The sequence below is a fragment of the Polyodon spathula genome, chromosome 20 (genome assembly GCF_017654505.1).
Source record: "Polyodon spathula isolate WHYD16114869_AA chromosome 20, ASM1765450v1, whole genome shotgun sequence".
NCBI lineage: Eukaryota > Metazoa > Chordata > Actinopteri > Acipenseriformes > Polyodontidae > Polyodon > Polyodon spathula.
This window is the reverse complement of record NC_054553.1, coordinates 14011672-14034218: the sequence shown is the minus strand read 5'-3', so window position 1 is coordinate 14034218 and position 22547 is coordinate 14011672. Positions and strand designations below refer to the sequence as shown.

General features: G+C 38.8%; 1 protein-coding gene across 2 annotated transcripts in view; it reads left to right on the top strand.

The window, feature by feature from the left end:
• Positions 1-7554: 7554 nt before the first annotated feature.
• Positions 7555-22547, top strand: part of f8 (coagulation factor VIII, procoagulant component) — a 37423-nt gene continuing 22430 nt past the window's right edge. The window contains exons 1-9 of one of the 2 annotated variants that reach the window (XM_041220765.1): positions 7555-7786; positions 11303-11418; positions 11791-11913; positions 13604-13816; positions 15299-15484; positions 17183-17404; positions 18274-18526; positions 19144-19318; positions 20560-20653. In XM_041220765.1, the coding sequence (XP_041076699.1) occupies positions 7638-7786; positions 11303-11418; positions 11791-11913; positions 13604-13816; positions 15299-15484; positions 17183-17404; positions 18274-18526; positions 19144-19318; positions 20560-20653 (1531 nt within the window). In that variant the 5' untranslated portion in view covers positions 7555-7637. The remainder of the gene's footprint in view (positions 7787-11302; positions 11419-11790; positions 11914-13603; positions 13817-15298; positions 15485-17182; positions 17405-18273; positions 18527-19143; positions 19319-20559; positions 20654-22547) is intronic. The other variant, XM_041220764.1, reaches the window with a different exon arrangement.

Genomic DNA, 22547 nt, shown 5'->3' with positions numbered 1-22547 from the left:
AGAAAAAAATATTACATTTCAGTATTTAGAATTAAATTTTCTATCTCTATTTTTTTTTTATTTATTTCACCAGACAAGGGAAACACCATACTATATTTAGTTACAAATCCACTTTCTCTGAATAATTGTACTGGAGATGAGTGATCTTTAAAACAGAGCAGTGTTGACAAATTTGTCAAATTGAAACAAAGCGAGACGCTATATACACTTTGTTATTTTAGTTTATTCACGGTTATCTGTGTAAACATGCTATTTAAAAATATTTGCATTGCGTATTTTATGTAAATTATTTAAAGAATAAGAGCAGCACGCACAATTACTACCTGAGACTTGACTTTATTAGAGTGAGCCAAGAATAACTCCAATAAAACTGTTAAAGAAAATATATAAACGTGAATGCACTGTAAGATAAGAACCTATGCAATAGTTAGCGTGCCCGCAAACAGCCAAGTGAGATCAATTTATGCCCGTGACAAAATTACTTTGAGGACCAAAGTTAGACAGATAAAGATGATTCTAATGGAACAGTGTGCCTAAAGGAACTTGGAGATGAAAGGTCGGAAATTGGTAAAAGTACGCAAGTGTTAGAAGAGGCTGAAAAAGAAAAAGAAAAAATCTATCTAAAATTGAAGAAGCTTAACCATCACTGAAAGGGTTGCTACTCCATAGACATCTCTCTGAGTAGGAAACAGTCTGCTGTTTGGGTGTAAAGAAGTGACACGCCTTGCTTTATTAAAACCTGTTTCTTTAAGGGTGCAACACACGCTGCTCTGCATATAATGGCAAAATGTTCTTCTTCTCCAAACACTTTCCCAGCTAACACCAATGCTTTATTACATGGCTGTATTAGGTGGGGATGAGGTTCTTATATGTATTAACAGATATATGAAGTATTTTTTGAATTAATTGTTGTTGTTAGTTTCATATTGGATGTAATGTTATTTATTGAAAATCAATATAAATATTAATAAAAAAAGAAAAAAAAAAAAGTTAGGCCACACCACATACTACAGTTATTGCATTTGATATAACATTTCCCTTTCAAAAAATGCAGGAAACAGGAGATACATTACTATTTTTTACACTGCAACATTGATTGATAGCACTAATTGGTTCAAATAGCCTTTTCATGAACATGATGTATAACACAAGCTTATACAACGTCCATCCCACGCTCCTGTTAGTGACTCAACCGCATGCAGTGTGTGCACACCAAGCAGTGCAAGGGGCTGCTGCATACGCCTTCCTTCTGCTTGAAATACCTCTTTTATCTGAACAAATTAGGATCAAATTGTTTGGGTGATTGAATTACAACTATGAAATTGTTTATATGACTCTCCCAATCAAGAAACCTCTTAAGATATTCATGCCTTTTATCTAAATATACAGTACTGGTACAATGTATGGAAACAGCAAGTGATTTTCAGCAGCACTAGGGCTGGGGATTGTAATGCCCATGTCTCCTCACTCAGACCCCTTACTTACTAAATACCCTGGTATCTCTGAATAGATAATTGTCCCCTCTTTAAAAATATGTTAAACATTTTATTGAGCAAGACATCTCAAAAGTAGAATGGTCCCTGAAATGTTCCCTTTTTTCTAGGAAAGCAGTACAACTGAGGATATATTTAGCTTTACATATTGTTTTTATTTTTCATATAACAAACAATTTAACATACATTGTGTTAAACAAAAAACAGATCTAACAAAACTGGCCTAAATTGTGCTGACCAGTAGTACGGTTTAATGTCAGACAATCCCAGTCCCTCAGCCCCGTAAGAAAGATTAAGTAAGCAATAAGACACAGCAGGGTGTTGGTTGTGCTGGAGTAGCCGCATGCCCAGGGGCGTAGTAAAGCCATAGGGGAGACCGGAGTTGGTTGTCCCACTTTTTACTCTTTATTATTTTCCTCAATCTGGTGACATTTTTGCAAAGTTCGTTATATAATATTAACTCTTCACGTACAAACTGATGTTTTTTATTTCAGCATAACTTCCAAATATGATATTTAGATGGCTGAAAATGCACCAGTCACCTGTGACAACCTGCCCGTACCGAAAATAAATATGTGGTAACCTTAGGAATTGACCTAAAATTACAAGATGGTCGAGTTCCAGACAATAAAACACACATTTCTGTGTTAGTATCGCCTGTCTGCGCCATCTAGTTTCATAGTTATGAGCACTGTGAGAACCAACCCCAGTCTCCCCTAGCAACCACACTGGAATGCAAAGTCCCGCCTCTACAGCAGCTTTCACAATGGCTGCGTTCTTAAATCCAACTCTGAGAAGCAACAACTCTCAAAATTGTTCCTAAACTCACAGTTGAGAGCTAGTGACACACAACGTTGACTCAACAAACTCATATATATATATATATATATATATATATATATATATATATATATATATATATATATATATATATATATATATATATATATAAATCTATTATTATATATTATATATGCTATACTACGATATATAAATATGTTGAAGATATTTATAAAAAATCTATTTAAGATTTTGTAATATTCTTTTTAGATTCTGAAGCTGCAGGATGATATGCAGAATCGTTCATTTAAAATTTTACCGTTTAGTTTAGGAATGCAACGAAGTGTTCCTAAATACTGGGAAGTGTTGTGACAGTACTGATGTTTTTGTTGACTCAGTGCTTTACACAGCCTCAGAATGATTGACACAATGTGTAGCCACTCTAAAAACGTATTGTCCCCATGTGACTTGTTATCCTCCATGTTCCCTAACGGCTGACACTGCTTTGGCAGTGCAGACAGAAAACTAAATATAATTCATATACAGCAGTATATTGTTATTTTAATTTCAAAGCAGACAATGTTTTTTAAAATGCGAAATGGCTGACTCCATAAGTGGAAGAGACACTGATACCGATAGCGAAACATCAGGAGCCTCAGCCTCGGCCTCTTCCACAACTCCACCAAACAAAAGAAGTAAGCGCCTGTGTAAATTCAGAGAGGAGTGGGTTAGATCATACAAGTGGATTCGGTAAAATCCCAAAGATTCAACTAAAGTTTTTTGTACATTATGTAGAAGAGAGTTTGGAATTGGACACGGAGGTGAAACGATATCAAGAAGTATTCAAAGTCAGACGGACACAAAACAAATGTTTCTGATACCAGACAGACACTGATAACTGCATTTGCTATGAAATCAAATGATGTATAGTACAGGTCAAAAGTTTGAGTACACTTGCTGGAAACTAGTTTTTTTCATAATGGACAAGGTTTTATGTCATATACGTTTCTGTAAATACTTGAAAATGAAAATGTTACAATATACAAAACAAAACATAAGGAGTATCAAAGCAATGTTCAGAAAATTGAAAATTGTCTCTAAATCTTGGATTCCTCAAAATAGCCACCCTTTGCCTTAATAAGAACTTCACAAATACGAGGCACTCGGTTAAAAAGTTTCAGCAGGATATCACCGGCATGTCTTTCCAGCTCTTCTGCAGCAATTCCCAGAGATCTAGGGCACTTGTGGGTAGCTTTGCTTTGACTCTTCTGTCCAGTTCGTCTCATACAAGTTCTGTGGGATTGAGGTCTGGAGACTGGGCAGGTCAGGTCATTAGATTGAGTTGTCCTTCACTTTCCTTCTTCGCCAGATAGTTCTTGCACAACTTTGAGGTGCGTTTCGGGTCATTATCTTGCTGAAGAATGAAGGACTGCCCAACTAGCCGTAATCCTGATGGAATGGCCTCTGAAGTATGCTATGATAGCCATGTTGGTTGAGCTTGCCATGGACTTGGTAAAGATCACCAACTCTGTCACCAGCAAAGCAACCCCAGACCATGACACTGCCTCCTCCATGCTTAACAGTGGGAACCACACATGCAGAACTTATGCGCTCACCCTCTCTGCGTCTTACTATTACTCGGCGGTTGGACCCAAATATTTCAAATTTTGACTCATTGGTCCATAAGACCAACTTCCACTCCTCAAACATCCACTTTCTGTGTTTTTTGGCCCAGGCAAGTCTCTTCCTCTTATTTTGCACTCTTAACAATGGTTTCTTTGCAGCAATTCTTCCAGTTAGGCCAGCTTCACGCAATCTCCTTGAACAGTTGATGTTGAAACATCTGTACTTCTAGTAGCATTTAGCTGAGCTTGTATTTCAGGGGCAATTAATATCCGGTTTCGCAGACTTGTGACTCAAATTCTGAGGTCACCCTTGGCCTGCCTGACCTTGTTCCATCCTCATGAGTGCCTGTTTCTTCAAATCGTTTGATGGTCTTGGCCACAGCAGTTACAGACACTTGCAAAGTTCTTGCAATTTGTCTTTAGGATTGACCTTAATTTCTTAAAGGAATTACAGACCCTCACCTGTTAACAATAATTGGTGACAAAAGGTTTATTAGGTAACATGCTAGTTAACTCAGAGAACATCTAACAAAGACACCTTTATACTTAGGCCAGTGTTCTTACAACTTGTTATACACATTTCAGAATTTTAACTGACTTGGGCTTCAGACTGAAATCCCCTTGCTTTGGGTAACCATTTCATTGAAATTGACAGGATTTACATTTTCATTTAAAAATTAAATTTTTGAATGCAGTTCACTTATGATTATCATGATTATTAAATATTAAGTGTTTATAGACAAGTTTATACAGTTAAAAACATAGATAATCATGAAAAACCTGGTTTCAAGCAGGTGTACTCAAACTTTTGACTGGTACTGTAGATCAGAAAAAGAAATGTACAGCAGTGAAGATAACCATGGTTTACCACACAAACCAACATCACCATTCTTACCGATCTTTAGACTGCACAAACAAGCTAGTTAGTGTGTTTAGCCATTCAGACATGGCAACGCAAATATCGTGCAGACGCACAAAAGTTGTGGCCATAACTGAAAATGTACTTGCCCCATACATCGTAGAGCTTATGCTAAACAAATTAAAGAAGCCCTACATGTTTTACAGTGTGCCTTCTGATGCATCAAATAAAGGAAACACTAAGCTCTTCCCCGTTGCACTGAGGTATTCAGGCAGGTCTGTTAGATTTTTACAGTGACCACGATGACACAGCAGTTCCGATTGACACAGCAGTAGCAACAAATTCTTCAGCTATTTGGTTAATACAGGTCTGAAAAACCTGACAGACAATGATGCAAAAAAGACAGAACAGGATCTGCTCTGTATTTATGACAGAGCGCTAAACTATCTTGAAAAGTGGTTTGAATTCTCAGATGCTAATCTCTTAAAAATGTATGAAGTACTGTCACTGAGAAAAGACTGCCCATTGAGCTGGGAAGGCTTATGCAAAGTTGCAGAAACCCTGAATTTTGCTCCGATACTTAGCCGTGTTACAGAGACCAGTATGTCCACTGACCAAAAATGGAAGAATATGTTTGACAAGTTTGAGCAGAATTTGAAACATCTTTTGAGAACTGTTTCATTTGTACTCAGCAATCCTTAGTCTAATGCCTTCGCTGCGAGGGCATTCTGCTTGATGAACATGATATGGAAGAAACCGGTGTTCTGTGGATCTGGTAAAAGCTGAACTGCAACTAAAATTAAACCAAAATTAAATTAAACTAAAATTAAATTAAATCTACTCAGAAGGTCCAGCAAATTGGTCAATGATGATTCAGGTGTGAAAGATACAGCAGTACTTAGTCGGCTTGCATGGAGATAACACGGGGACCCCGCTACCTGAATTTCTGTGACTCCTGGGTGTGATCTAACAGCAACAGATAACACAGTGACCCAGCTACATGAATCTCAGTGACTCCTGGGTGTGATCTAACAGCAACAGACAACACAGTGACCCAGCTTTATGAATCTCAGTGACTCCTGGGTGTGATCTAACAACAACAGACAACACAGTGACCCGCTACATGAATCGCAGTGACTCCTGGGTGTGATCTAACAGCAATAGATAAATCTAGACAAAATTCAGAACAGGGCAGACACATGGCAAATTACATTTAATAGAGAAAAGTGTAAGGTACTGCATGCAGGAAATAAAAATGTGCATTATAAATATCATATGGAAGATACTGAAATTAAAGAAGGACTCTATGTAAAAGACCTAGGAGTTTTTGTTGACTCAGAAATGTCTTCATTTAGACAATGTGGGGAAGCTATAAAAACGGCCAACAAGATGCTCAGGTACATTGTGAAAAGTGTTGAATTTAAATCAAGGGAAGTAATATTGAAACTGTACAATGCATTAGTAAGACCTTGTCTTGAATATTGTGTTCAGTTCTGGTCACCTCATTACAAAAAGGATATTGCTGCTCTAGAAAGAGTGCAAAGAAGAGCGACCAGAATTATTCCAAGTTTAAAAGGTATGTCATATGCAGACAGGCTAAAAGAACTGAATCTATTCAGTCTTGAACAAAGAAGACTACACAGCGACCTAATTCAAGCATTCAAAATTCTAAAAGGTATTGACAATGTCAACCCAAGGGACTTTTTTGACCTGAAAAAAGAAACAAGGACCAGGGCTCACAAATGGAGATTAGACAAAGGGGCATTCAGAACAGAAAATAGGAGGCACTTTTTTACATAGAGAATCGTGAGGGTATGGAATCAACTCCCCAGTAATGTTGTTGAAGCTGACACCCTGGGATCCTTCAAGAAGCTGCTTGATGAGATTCTGGGATCAATAAGCTACTAACAACCAAACAAGTAAGATGGGCCGAATGGTGACGAAAGGTGATAAAAATGTCTTACTCATGAAAATATTAAGCATATTTTTAAAGAGGAGATGAGAATCTATTCTGTATTCAGAGAGACCAGGGTATTGAGTAAGTAAGGGGTCTGAGTGAAGAAACATGGGCAATATAATCCCCGTCCCTAGTGTTGCTGTAAATCAGTTGTTGTTTCCATACTTTCTACCACTACAGTATAATACGCAGTACTGAAATGTTCTGTTACTACCAGAGATGTTCTGTGACAACAGGGCTGAAGAGCACAGCGCACACAAAGACATGTTACCAGGGCTGTGTGAATAACACAGTTGTTTGTATTGTCTGACCTTTATATTGTTCCACCAAATAAGGTAGGAAAGAGAAGAAATAATTTGACTATAAAAAATTAAATGAATCTAAGAAGAGACAGAGCTGAGAAAGCTGGGGAAACATTGCTAAACTGCCACATTTCTAGAAGCATGTATGCAAAGCTCCACAAATATCCAGGGAATAGGATACAATAGTATCACTGGACTGGTTCCAGTAAAACCAAGTTAAGGGTGTGTTTGTATTTCTTAAAAGTGTTTTTTGCCTTCTGCCATGCCAAGAAAATCAGATCTACTGCTATACTCTCCTGTCACGCCAGATAAGAGCGGTAACCCCCCTGCACTGCAGTATCTATTAAACAGTGAATACAAACTTGCTTGAATTTCCTTTTGGATCTGTGTCTGCTGGAGGGGCTCGAGTTCACCCAGTGTTCTTTTCCTATGTTTTTTCCTGTCCATGTTTCCTAATCTAGCCTTGTTTTGTTTTCACCTTGAACCACTCTTGTGCAATTGCTGCAAACTGTTTTATTCTTGCGTAAGACAGCTTAGCTGAGCCTTTGAAGCGCATTGCATATTGGGGAGCTGTGGAGTAAGTATAAATCTGAGGCTGAAGGGAATGTCCATACAGTTACCATGAAGGCACAGGTGCTGTCTGTTTTGATACTGTGCAGCATTGCTGAGGAGTCGCTGGCTGTTACCAGGGAATATAGCATCGCAGCGGTGGAGCTGAGATGGGATTACCTGCACACTGACTATCTGGAGTCGATTCCCACCAAGCGCAAGTAACACTGTTATTTTCTGGTTATGTGTGAATACTGTGAGAAGAAACTGGCATTATAAAAAGATCAGCTGCCCAGTGGTTGTTAAGTCTTGTTAACCCTATCGCACCATGGTACCATTGCTGGCTAGGATTGTTTCATGCTCACTTAAAGAGTAAGTAGCAGGTTTCCAAAAAGTATGGCATTATATATCCTCACGTGTTGCTACAATTCTTTAAATAAAATTTTTCTTTTCATTGTTAACATTTTGATAACCTTTTTACAATTTTCACTTTAAAGTCTATTTCAAGCTCTTTTAAAATGGTTGCTCTAGTTCACTGGGTTTTGAGATCTGTCCACTAAATCAGTGGTGTGCAAACTTTTTAAATGCCGCCCCACCCAACACACAAATTAAAATGTAGACCTTAACTTTTTTACTAGATGTTTTTTCTTTTCTTCTTACATTGTATGTAAATCGCATATTTTTTCCTTAAATACAAAAAGGGCAGATTTCTCTAAATACATACTCGTATCACAAATTCAACATTTAAAATCAGTCTAGAAATCTTTTTTTTTTTTTTTTTTTTACACTTGGCGAGTGAACATTTAGCTGATTTTATGTGAAATCTGGGTTTCTAAAAAATAAATCTGTGAATTTAAATATTTTTTTACACTTGTCAAGTTAACATTGAGCTAACATTTCTAATAAATAAATCCGTGAAAAAATACATGTAACTTAAATCTTTTTTTTTTTTTTTTTTTTTTTTTCAAACTTGCCGATTCAACATTTACCTAACATATGAATCTGAAAAACATTATTGTTCAGCAATTAAATCTAAAAAATAAATCTGTTTTCACAAAAAAAGTTTTGCCAGTTAAGAATGAAGCTAAAGGGCTATGCACACCGAACAGGAACAACGCGAGCGAGCGAATTCAAAGCCAATGTGCACACTGGGAGTGAAGCAAACAACACGAATACACACTATGGCTACAAATCTTACATTCAAGCACCACCTGATGATGATACAAATGTATACACACGGCGTGTAAATGCTTTGTATTATTTATCACTCAAAGTCATGTGGAAATAATACATTTTAATAAAGACTAAAAAGGGTACATAAGGACTTTTTTATTTTATTGTGTTATATGTTCCCATGTGTTGCTACAAGTGGTTACGTAAGGTGTGTGTATTGTTTTAATTATTTTGTTATATATATATTTTGACCACTTTTTAAACTTTTAAATTGCATTCCCTACCTCAAGACAGCTTCCCCTCAGCGACTCCTCAGCAATGCTGCACAGTATCAGAACTACACTTCCCATTACCCTCCTGCTCACATAAGTAACTGAGATGCATTTACCAATGAGCAGGAGGATGATGGGAAATATATTTCTTAGAGGTGCATACGGGTACATAGGAAGCCATCTTGAGGCAGGGAATGCAGGATTTAAAAGTTTTAGAACGTGGTCAAAATGTAAAAAAAATAAAATAATAATTAAACAATACACACACCTGACGTAAACAGTTGTAGCAACACATGGGAACATGTAACACAATAACATTTTTAAAAAGTCCTTATGTACCCTTAAGTCATTCAAACAAACATATTCTGCAACTAGTACTTATTATAATAACCCAATGCCAGGCAGTTGTGGATTATTTGGCCTCCCAGGAGTAGGCAGTGGTCCTGTTGGTCAGATCAATAATTTATCTATAAATATGTTTATCTTTTTAATTACGAAAGCTCAGTCGGCAGACTTAAAAATAAAATCCAAGATGACCACTGAATGAAAGTTACAGCGAGGTTTGGTACATTGTTTTATTTCAGTAAGTTAGATAAAAACTGTTTTAAAAAGTTGATTTGATTTCTGATAGTTACAATCAGAAGTTAGATCTGCCCACATTACTGTAAGTGGATAACTACCAAAAACCAGGACTGACTTGTCTTATCTCAGTTTCACCATCTCACTATCTCATCACACCCGCATTCTTCCCATCCAACCACGTCACGTGATCCTACCTGGCCTGATTTCTGATTGGTCCATTGCGACACAAACGGCACGTTGCGTGAATACAAATAAAACAAATGCATTTCTGTATTTGCTTGCTTCATTCATGCTGCTCGCTTTGCTTGCGGTGTGCATTACTCCATTTAAATAAATCGTTTTAATAATTTTTTTTTATTCACTCACTCACGCCTTTGGTGTCCGGTGTGCATAGTTGTTTAACATGCCCACGGCCATTGGCATATTTGATTTGCATCGTATCTGCAGGGCTGTGCATGCACTCAGGCTTTTAAGAATGTGTTTGTTAACATTTACAGTATGTATTTAGCTAATTCTAGACTTTTTTGGTTAAATTCAGAAAAAAACACCTTTGTGCACCACTGCTCTAAATCACTGCAGGAAAAGTGTTAAATAAAACAAAATGTAAGTGCTCTGGCTTCTCTGTTATATACCACATCCTGGATCTTTATTGCTGTGTCACCTGTTTGACAATGTGGGCAATAATCCTCAGTGCACCAGAGCGGACATTTTAAAAAGAGCTTTGAAACAGACTTTAAAGTTATAAGTGAAAAAAGTTGTTAGGATGTGAAAAGAAAAAAAAGAAGTTGTAGCAGCACGTGGGTACATGTAAGGCTATATTTTTCAGAACCCTGTGTCTTACCCTGTAATCAGATTCTGGAGAATAGGGGGTGTCTGCCTTTCCATGCACCCATCCATCTGTATGCCCACACTATATAAAGCAGCTTTAATGGGGGACAGGCTATTAAAATTGTTCCTTTGCTGATATGGTATGAATCCAATAAACACTTGCAAGAAAGATGTAACCAGTTGTATCAATGCAATTCAATGTATTTACCTGTGATGCGTCTAAATATGGGCCAAATGCTCATGCATAAAATCTTGTTTTAAATATTCTATTGGATATTTTTGAACCACAAATGCCACTATTTATTTTATTTGTCATATTTTAGAAATGTTGGGAGTATGTTGCAGTTCTTAATAAGAATAAAAACCCATGTTAAGTATACAAAATTAGAAAGAGCCAAGCAACTACACAATATAATGCCAAGTTTCTTAAGCACTCTGTAGCTTTCATTTCTTATTTTTTTCAACATTAACATTGATTCTTTTTTTCCCACAAAAATGAAAAATACACTGTACCCCTTAGAACAATAAAGGATAAGGTGGAAAGATTTCCACAATATATCTCATTTGCATGTTTTAGTGGCAGCAATATAAGGATCTGCCTTTGTTAGATTATTAAAATAGGCCCATATTATTCAGATTTGCACTTTAGAGAACATTCGTTCTAAATGACCTTCTTCATAGTTCGTGTTCTGGCTCACAATTAACCTGGAATCCCAGAGCCAATCGCATTTGAGATCACTATTGAGTACACATTGGCCTGCTTGTGCCGCCACCGTTATGGTAGTCTGTGTTTGCTGTCTTGGTTGCTCTTTATAGAATTCAGTAACAGGTAAATAATTACCTTTTACCCAAATATAGATAATCCAACTTTGTTGATTTCAGCTTCCCAGCAGCTTCCCACCACCCCAAGGAGGAAGTGCAGCAGTACACCAAGGCAGTGTACTGGGAATATACAGATTCCACATTCACAACTCCTAAATCCAAACCAACATGGATGGGTAAGTACTCTTATATGTTTAGATGACTGTCAGAAACACAAGAGTACAACTCAGAGTACAAGAAATAATCACATTCAACAAAATATCAATATTATCATGATAATTGATTCATGTTCCAATCCTGTTCCCCAAAATTCAGCTGTGGTATAATCCCATTGGGTATAGGGTATGGGTTAATCAACCCTGTATAAACATGCTCACTGTGAATTCTGAAAAGTTTCAGTTTTTCTTTACTAAAGAAAACAATAATATGAGTAAATTGATCCAATCAAAAGATATACAAACTTTAACCAGGTTAGAAGTTTCGGTCACCTGCTGCCGTTTTGCCAAAATCTTGCTAATTCCAGTATGTTGACATGGCTGTTTTTATAGGCATTCTTGGTCCCACAATAAGAGCAGAGGTCAATGACAAAGTCGTGGTTCACTTCAAGAATCTGGCCTCACGTTCCTACAGTGTGAATCCCTTTGGAATCTCCTACTGGAAACAATCAGAGGGTAAGTCCTGCTCACACATATACACTCTCATAAACAGATACACTCACAAACATGCACTCTCACAGACACACATACAATCGCACACAGACACACACAACCTTATGGCCACATGTGCAGCCCTCAAGCATCCCTGAGGGCCACAACCCCCTTGAAGCATGGCTATAAGAATTCTTGGATTTTAATTTTACAGTTTATATACAATAAGACATGAATATTGTTGAACAGCTCACAGCTGGTTATTTTCAGTTGTTCTTAATGATCCTTGTGGAAGGGTGGTGGGCAATTCACTGACAAGGAGACAGAACTTTTAGTTGTAATGCCGCTCAGGGCACTGATTTATTTCAGCCCGCAGAGGGCGCGGTTGTCCGTGGCTTGAGTACAGGCAACGGTAAACAAGACCACGGTTATACCAGTCCAGGTACACAGCTTTTAGCGTGGGGTAATCCATCATCGCCTCCGCATCCAGGGTCCTTGCCGCCGCCTGCGCCTCCCCCGTCAGCTGTGGTAGGAGGCAGCTAGCCTACTGCACTTGGGCCCACCCAGCAGAGATCGCCATGGCCTCGATCACCTTCAGGTAGGCGTCTGGCAAATCCTCTGCCGTCATTTTTCTGGGCTGCTGTAGCATGGGGTCGGGTGCAGCCACTTTGGCACCCCCCTGAACCACTTCGGTTAGGGTTTGGCGCAGGAGGTCCATCAACGCGGCGAACTGCTGCGGGTCCATTCTGCCTCTTTTTTATTATTATTATTGCACTGCTTTGTGTGGGCAGTGCCAGTGAATCCCACAGCTCACACCACATGTGGAAGGGTGGTGGGCAATTCCCTGACAGAACTTTTAGTTGTAATGCCGCTCAGGCGCATTGATTTATTTCAGCCCGCAGAGGGCACTGTTGACCGTGGTTTGAGTACCACGGTTATACCAGTCCAAGTACACAGTCCAGTGTAGATGATCTCGCAGGCGCTCTGGAAATAAATAATAAATCACAAAGGACAAAAGGCGAAGCTGCACCCCGACCGTCGCTATCCGCATGGCCCGGGTCTCCATCCTACACTGCTATGTTCCCTCCACCTATACACACTCAGGGTCTGCCCAGGGATTCCCCGATCTCTAAAATCATTCTCTTTCCTTTCGGTTGTTTGTTCTTTTCCTTCCTTCTTTTAATTAATGATTTATTTAATTTTTTTCATCCGACCGTGCTCGGTCAGGTGGCAGAGCTTCCGTCAGATGGCTGGCTCATTTCGTTTCCGAGGGGGCAGACCCAAGGGAACCACAGAACGTCATTTTATCAATGCAGCAACCCCCCAAAGCCCACAGCTCAGCCACTCGGAGAGGGGGGAAAACCCACACACCCCTTTTCCTACCTCTCCGTGTCAATGCCGTGACTGACAGGCAGATATTGCAGGGCTGCTACCCTCTTCCCGCAGCACTATGAATGCACCTAGAGAGTCAGCACAGGTCTCCCCTGTTACAATCCTATATAAGGAGTGATTTTGAAGAAGTTATCAAGGGTTGGGCAGTTATGACATTTTCAATTTTCGATATTCTTATAAGGCTATATATTCTACGGTCTATTTTAGTTGTTATAGACTGCTACTTCATTATTTTATTTGAAGTCCATTTATAGAAGTTCTGTTTTCTATTTTTATAATGGTTCTGTAGGTGTGCACTTCTCTGCTTCCTTTCTCTCATCAGGTGCAGAGTACAGCGATGAAACCTCCCAGGCAGAGAAAGGGGATGATGCAGTAGCCCCTGGGGAGGGATATCAGTATGTCTGGGACATCCTGCCTAGCACTGGCCCCACCTCAGCGGACCCACAGTGCCTCACGTACTCCTATTCCTCCCACGTCCACACTGTCAGAGACTTCAACTCAGGGCTGATTGGAGCACTACTTGTCTGCAAAGCAAGTGGGTATTAAAAGCCCCCTTTGTGTATTTTTTGTCTGTTCTTCGTTTGATTTTAAACTGAAAGCCCCGTCTACAGTCATACTATACTCTCAGAACCTGCTGTAAATAATCACCATTTGTTGAAAACGCATGGTTTAGGTAGAAAGAAAACTTTATTCATAGTACTGTCTTCAAAACGTGATGATCGTGTTATGTATTTTTTTTTGTTTATCTGAAAGCCTAATTAAACTCCTAATTGTTCATCTAGAGCTTTCTACAAGCCTAATTGAACAGCATCATGAGCTCAGTGTCTTTGATATGAAAGACACTAAGCTGTTTGTTTTTCAGTCTTCAGTCTGTCATCACTTGTTCATGTAATGGCAGACACCACAGCCCGAGCACAGGGGCACGCTAGGTTAAACAGCATGCTTTAGAAACAGCTCATTAAAGGAGATGGAGAGGAAGACAGCGTTTATACCCTGTATTAGAAATGAATCAAGTAGCGTTTGGAATGAACACATTGCTTAAATCCTCATCTATATTGTTTTTGTGGTATCGCACTTAGATTTAAACAGTTGATTGCTGTAGCTCAGGTCGGTTTGTTTCTTGTGAGCATAGTCCTGGTTGCAAGCCTCTCCAGTCTGTATACCTGCTGGCACAATGTGTGCATTAACACTATCGGCTGTTTTACACACCCTCATTAGCACTAAGCTATGTCTACCTTACCGACAGTAACATTGGGCAGTCCAAGATTAGAGTTAATCAGGGTCTGTGAAACTAGCCATTGAAGACCCCATACAATACTGACATGGAATGCAAGAGTAACCATTATAATTAGGGAAAAAGAACACTACAAATAGATACTTGTCTAAAGGATTTTCTTTCCAGTTCACCTATTTACATAATACACTGTATTCATGTTTCAGTAATTTAAAGCATGCAGATATTAGCAAGTGGAATTCAGAGCAACTCTTCAAGGGTTTGGTTTACCTTCTTTCTCTCTTGAGATGCAAGATCTGCAACCGAAAAAAACCCAACTCAAAACAAATCCAGAATCCAGCAGACTCGCTGATCCGAGTCCAGCACTCGGAACTGATCTGTAACCCGAGCCAAGCTGTCATGATGAAATGCAGATTCCAATCTTGTAATTCTGTGAGGAATGTGTGTGTGTAAGCATTTTATCAAAATTATAAAACAAAGACTAGACCCAATATTTCTGGTATAGTACAGACTTTGATTAGCACTCTGAATGAATCACTAATCTAATCTGGATCCGGTCCCAAGTGTACCTGTCTGAATGGACACAATGAATCTGTGTCTGTCTGAATGAACACAATGAATTTGTACCTGTCTGAATGAACACAATGAATCTGTGCCTGTCTGAACAAACACAATGAATCTGATCCTGTCTGAACACAATGAATCTGCGCCTGTCTGTCTGAACACAATGAATCTGTACCTGAATGAACACAATGAATCTGTTTTTTATATGTTCCTCTGCAGACACTCTGAAGGCAGATGGAAGTCAAAGCGGCGTGCAGGAGTTTGTCTTGCTGTTCTCGGTGTTTGATGAAGCTCAGAGCTGGTATGGAGAAGCAGACATGCTCAGAGAAAGACTGCGGAACACAAAGAGAACCGTTAAAAAACAGTATCACTCAATCAATGGATTTGTGAATTCCACTTTAACTGGTATGGAACCTTTATACACATAAGACCCTGTTTCTGCTCTTATTTACTAATCATTAATACACTAATCCAAAATGATATGATTGTTATCCTAATCCAATGATATCATCAATTGAAGTGGATAATTCCAAAGTTGGGTTCTGATTTTTCACAATGTTGATATGTTTCAGTCAATTCAAAATCTAAAAAAAAGTACAAATAAAGTGTGATGTTGAAAAAATGTAACCAGTTGTTTTTCTGGGGATCATTTCATGAAAGCAATCTGTGAGGAATCGCTCTCACAGTGAGGTTACAAGTGAAATTTGGTGTTTCACGAAGGCATCGCAGATCTTTCATGGGATGCGATCTCGCAAGTTTTCTACTGAAATCTACGAGTGGTTGGAAGCAACCGCAAGTGCCTTTTTTCATTGCAAAACCAGAGTTAGCATAGAGAAAAAGAGAACACATTTGCAATGGCGTTGATTTTACTTGTTCGACGTCGTTACGGTAGGGAGATTAGAAGGGAGAGGGTTTTTAGGGATCGATCGAACCCCCTTGATCTATACACTGATGCCGAATTGATGGCGAAGTATAAATGTAATCACTTTTTCCATATCGTGTATATATGCTATTTTACAGAGCTTATTATTTTTTCATTTTTGTGCGTATAGTATAATATAGCAGAATATTTACTTACTCAGACATCGATGACATTCTGTCCTCCGTGAAACTTTGTCTTGTGCTTTGACTGCTTACATCCAGTCCCCCTTGAACTCCTTCAACTACCACTTCGCCGATAACTTCCAAAACCATCTTTTCTTCTTCTGTCAGATCTTTTGGCTCCCCTCCTCCTGCCTTTCTCGACTCCCTTCTTTTAGCCTCCTTCAGCTTTGTCTGGTTAGGAAGGTCTGTCCATTCTTTCCTCACATCACTAACGCTTCTCTTTTTTCTCCAACAGCATTAACTTTGTCAGTGATCGTTTGCCTAAATCTTTTCTTTTCTTCATCGATTAAATTGGTAGTAAGTTTACCAAATAAGGTTTGCTTGTTTTGTCTCACCATTTCAATTAAAACTTCAATCTCACCCTTCGAAAAGTTGCTCTTACTTGTTACGCGACCATGTTTGGTAGAGTTAACATTAACTTTCTAGCCAATCACGCTTCTCTAAAACTGCTTTACGACAGTTTACAGATCACAGGGAAAGCAGTCGCTTGCGATCACATTGCGAGGTACTTCTAGAAACACTCGCATCACAGTCCTGTGTGGTCTAGCAAGCAGGTCGCAGACACCTGACAGTCGCACAGCGTTGATGAAACGAGGCCCTGAACCCTAGATATTTACTCCAAAACTCTATTAGCAAAATTTACAATTTCAAAACATGAAAAACAGTTTAAGACTACACACAAGACCCTATATTAATTTTATGGTTTGATTACTTTATTGGGCAAATTTTACTTCTGTGAAAAAAAATGTGCTAATGATGATTTGCAGTAAAGAACCTTGAGAATTAAGCCTTATGCTTTCTACCAGGTGGCTGAAAAAAAGGCACAAACCCAAACCAACATTCAGTAATGTGAAAGTCACATATGCTACACCTCTGGAGTCTGGTTAATGGCAGGACCACGGCACAGTGGGGGCGCTGTACTGGTTTAATGGAATCTGCTCCTGTGTTGTGGACAGTAAAGAGCTTTATAAATATCACTTGGAGCTCTTTCTCTTTTAGGCTTGAAAATGTGCCAAAAGAAGGCGGCCCACTGGCACCTGATTGGAATGGGCACGGCTCCAGAGATCCACTCTGTTCATTTCCATGGACACACTCTGCTGGTGCAGAATCACAGGAAGGTCTCCTTTGACATGACGCCCATGACTTTCGCCACCGCGCAGCTGACCGCTGTCAACACCGGGAGGTTTCTCATTTCCTGCGAGATACACACTCACCAGCACGGTACCTTTGAAGAAGTGTTTATGATGTGAATGTACTGCAGGGACAATACTGCCATTCACTTACCTTAGGAATTGTTTCTGTCTAGTTCTAAACAAACTAAACTAGCATTTTAATCAAACACAGCTCAATTCAAGTAGTAAAAAGGACAATAGTATGTCATTATGTATATGAAATATTAACAATATAATAAATGGTCCTGTAACTAAAACTATATCCAGCTTTCAAACAAGGATCAACACCTGTTTAAACCACAGGTAGTTCATTCATTAGTAATTCAATTGAACTATAACACTTTTTATATATAACTATAGAAACTGACCTCTGGATCTCTAAACATTTATTTTTCTCCACTGTAGCTAATCATTGTTATACCTTTCATTTAGCCATATTTAAAAAATGTATTTAGTGAAGTAAATCAAGATTATTTTTATTAAAATGCCTCCTATTCCAATGTAAATGCAGCAATAGCAACTAAAAGTGATACAGCAGAATGTGGCGCCCACTGCTGTCCATCAATGACTGCAATATATTGTTTAGCCAGGGGTTCAAATAAAAGTAATAGGGCATTTCTCATATGCTGACTGTCACATTGTTTTGGTCAACACTGAGACTACAATATTGAGATCACAATAATATAATAAGTTAGAACAACCATGTTAAACATACACCTACAGTACCTGGGATCGGCAAAAAGCAGACTAGCCCATGTGCCACTGCTCAATGCTTCACATGCTTTGTTTAAATACACCCTCCATTGATTTCAATGTTATTCCTGAGCAGCATGTGATAAATGTTTCATTTGGAACAATGCTTGAACACAGCAAGGTTCTCGATGCACAGCCCATCATTTCGTGTCTCTGTCTTGTAAGATGGAATGAATGCATACTTCAGTGTGGAGTCCTGCCCGGAGGAACTGCAGGAAAGAAAAGTGAATCATGATTATGATGATGAATATGAAAAGGGATTCAACACGGAAGACATATTGTCTGGACTTTTTGAGATGCCTCCCAAGTTGAACGTGCGATCATCGTTAAAGAAGCAGCCAAAGAAGTGGGTTCATTACATCGCAGCAGAAGAGGAGGTGTGGGACTACGCACCAACCATTCATAATGAAAGATACAGGTAGGCGTGGGGAGAGCAGTGGAGAGCATACCTAACCCCTGGGTACATCAAGTACACCAGAGTGTAACCATTAACCTGTCCCTCTGCAGCACACTAATGGATGTATTTTTTTTGTATTACTGTAGTTGTATTAAGAGCATTGTGTAGTGTTTTGTATATCCACTAGGGGAAGGGTGTTAAAGAGCATACAGCCCCAAGCTGCTCTTTTGTTACTCATTCTGTTGAATTTTCTTATTTTAAAATTATATTTGAGTTAATTAAGGACTGTAGTAAATTAATTAAGCCATCAATGCTAGATAATTGACTGTGGCCACAGTTAGATACTTAATGAAATATGCAATCAGTTATCTACACGTCCAGACGAATGTTTTTGTGCATGAGGACATTTTTAGATGTCTTTTCACCTTATATTTGAAGTGGTTTGCTTAGGCGAATTAACATTTCTGTTGCTGTTTGAAGCTGTTTTGTTGCGCTGAACTAGTGACCAGGGGCTCAGGTTGTAATTACTTTAAGGATCCTAAAAAGAAAACTTGTAATAATAAATAAACTGATTTATCAAAAAGGAAGCTGAGCTGTTTAAAAGTGCATAACTCCTTTTTTCCTGTTCTTCTGTTTAGAAGTTTATCTACTGTGTATTTAGAAAAGGGTCCGCAGCGCATTGGCAAGCAATACAAAAAAGCTGTGTATGTTGAATATACAGATGGCACATTCAGAAAGCGCATGCCAAAGAATGGACGAGACAGAGGAATCTTGGGTCCGGTTTTAAGGGGAGAAATCGGAGATGAATTTCAGGTAACTGCTCTATGTTTTTTGTGTGGAACTCTTAAAACACTGCATTTTACTGTAAGGATATTTAATTAATTAATTAATTAATTGATTGATTAATTAATTAAATTACTAAGGGAATCAGGACCAGAAATAACATCAATTACAAAAAAAACCAAAATAATTATGAAATAACTTGCTTAGAAGTCCCTAAATGAATCTATTGTGTGTCTCGGTTGTGAACGATTTGGAGTAGAGAGCCTAGATAATCTAGCTCACAGATATCTGGTAAACCATGTTTTGAAACTCCATGGTATATAAACTATATCCACCTTTCAAACAAGGATCAACGCCTGTTTAAGCCACAGGTACATCATTCATTAGTAATCCAATTAAACTGTAACACTTTATATATAACTATAGAAACTGACCTCTGTTTCTAAACATTTATTTTTCTCCACAGTAGCTAATCATTGTTATACCTTTCATTTAGCCATAGTTAAAAATGTATTTAGTGAAGTATTTTCAAGATTATTTTTATTAAAATGCTTCATATTCCAATGTAAATGCAGCAAAAGCAACTACAAGTGATCCGGCAGAATGTGGCGCCCACTGCTGTCCATCAATGACTGCAATATATTGTTTAGCCAGGGGTTCAAATAAAAGTAATAGGCATTTCTCATATGCTGACTGTCACATTGTTTTGGTCAACATTGAGACCACAATATTGAGATCACAATAATATAATAAGTTAGAACAACCATGTTAAACATAGACCTACAGTACCTGGGTAGCAGGGATCGGCAAACAGCAGACTAGCCCATGTGCCACTCCTCAGTGCTTCACATGCTTTGTTCAAATACACCCTCCATTGATCCCAATGTTATTCCTGAGCAGCATGTGATAAATGTTTCCTTTGGATCAATGCTTGAACACAGCAATAATAACATCAATTACAAAAAAACCCAAAACAACTATGAAACAACTTGCTTAAAAGTCCCTAAATGAATCTATTGTGTGTCTCGGTTGTGAACGATTTGGAGTAGAGAGCTTAGGTAATCTTGCTCACAGATATCTGGTAAACCATGTTCTTCCCATTAGTTGAAGATGGCCTGGTTATGGTGCTGGGTATCAGGCACGGTTTGGCAATGGTTGACCATGGTAAACTCTGTGAGCCTGACTGACTGTTCTGAAAGATCCATAACCGTGAATGGGCTCATGACCTCAGCCGGAATCACAATGCTGTTTTCTGGAATATATACTTTCAGATAACCTTCAAGAATCTCGCCAGACATCCTTTCAACATCTATCCACATGGGCTCACGACCGTGCAGTCGTTTGTTGCTAAGCCGTCCCTGGAAGGTAAGACTGCTAGTTTAGACTAGAGCAATTCCTGGCTTTCAGTTACAGAGCACCTTTACACAGCAATCATTTGGTAAACTTAGTGCAGTTAATGTATTATTGTTTTACTATTACTTGGCCACACCTAATTGATGTTATTTAGGAAAGTAATAGTAACATTCATACTTATAAGAAGGGTTGGGAATGAGAAGAGGCTCTTCGACCCTTCCTAGCACACTATTTCCCCGTATTGAGCAGTTCCAATTAAATAAGACAGAATGTAATTGCTTTTCGAATGTTCCTAATGCTTTAGATTCACTGGGTGTTCCATGCATGTATAATTACGTTTTTTTTTAACTTTATCGATACCATTTAGGATTTATAAACTTCAATGTAATCCCCTTTCTCGTCTTGTTTTCTATAGTTGCAAATATCAGTAGTAGCCGTGTTATTACTACAATTCACCAGGTAGTGAGTATAAGGAATTCAGGGTATATAATATGTAGGATTAGCATAAGGAAATTCAATTACAGAAGGAAATTCAATTAGAAGAAAATGCAGATGTTAAAATCCGGTGAAAGCACAGTATTGTGGTGTGCAGGGTAAGTCATACAGTCAGGGCTGGCTGTGGGAAGTCAGGGTGGCAAAACTGTCAGGCAGTGTTTTTCATCATTGCCTGGTAAGCTCACTGCAGGGCTGGCCTTTGTCCTCCTCTCGAGTTCCTTGCTGTTAAAGAGGAGATTGGGTTGGTCGTGGGATCAGAGGACATCCTGTGAGCTTTCAGATCTCCTGAGCTGTGTGTTCAATTGCCGTGGTGATGGATCATAATTGGACGTTTTAAACTGGGGAGTGTAACAGGGGTGTAGTGTTACTGTGGTTATCTACTGAGAGACACAGAGGCTTTGTGATTGAAACACAGTATAGCTGACCAGATTTTATTAGGAATCACAGGCAGTTGCAGTGCTGAATGATAGATACACACATGTACATAATAAAAGTGCAAAACAAAACACTGTACAAAAACAGCTAGGAAATAAAAGGTGGCCAAGCTCGGGCCCTGCGCTACTCCCACTACACTGGGAGGTCCCGCACCAGGAACCTTCTTCCTAACATCAACTAAATACACTTCTGTGGGATTAAAATTCCTTCAATGAATTCCTTTCTAAAGTATACAAAGGATCCCAGTTAAGCACGTGGTGGTCCTCGGTCTTGGTTCACTCGCCCTGTTTAAACACACAGTCATAAGGCTTTCAGCTTATAAAAACAGCTCTTAACCAAGTACTAGCTTTCCAGACCCTTTTTGAAGACAGATGACCAGGAATAATTTATAATCAATTATTTAATTCATGCCTGGCCCCTGCTGCACTCTGAGTTTCAATTAGGCAGGTAGGGAGGTATAACCTGCCAGCCCTGCCATCCAGCACACACTTTGTTTTTACAAAATGTTATTTACAAACCACCACCAATACACACTATTTACAGGGGCAGCCCTCCACCCTGCCACAGGGAGAACATTTGGGTTAAAATGATTTGGCACTCAAAAAAGAAAAACTAAAACAAAAAAAACAGTATCCCTTTTAAAATGAGCATTGTACTCACAAAGTTCCATGTTAGGTGATTGGTTCATAATGATGTAGGCAGTAGCAACGATAAAGAATTATAAAGAGCACAAATACAGTCAAACACATTTAAAACGTACCTGGGATATAACGTACACTCTGATATAAAGAACCAGTATCACAGAACTGAATGAAATCGTATTAAAGCCAGTTTAAATTCTCCTTTTAGTACGTACTCTGATAGTGCATACTTCCTGATGGCACACAGTGGTCTGTGCCGTGCATATTGAGTACTCGTAGGCGTCCTACTTGCAGTTTGAACTTGACCTTACTCTATATTACTGTAATTTTTGCAG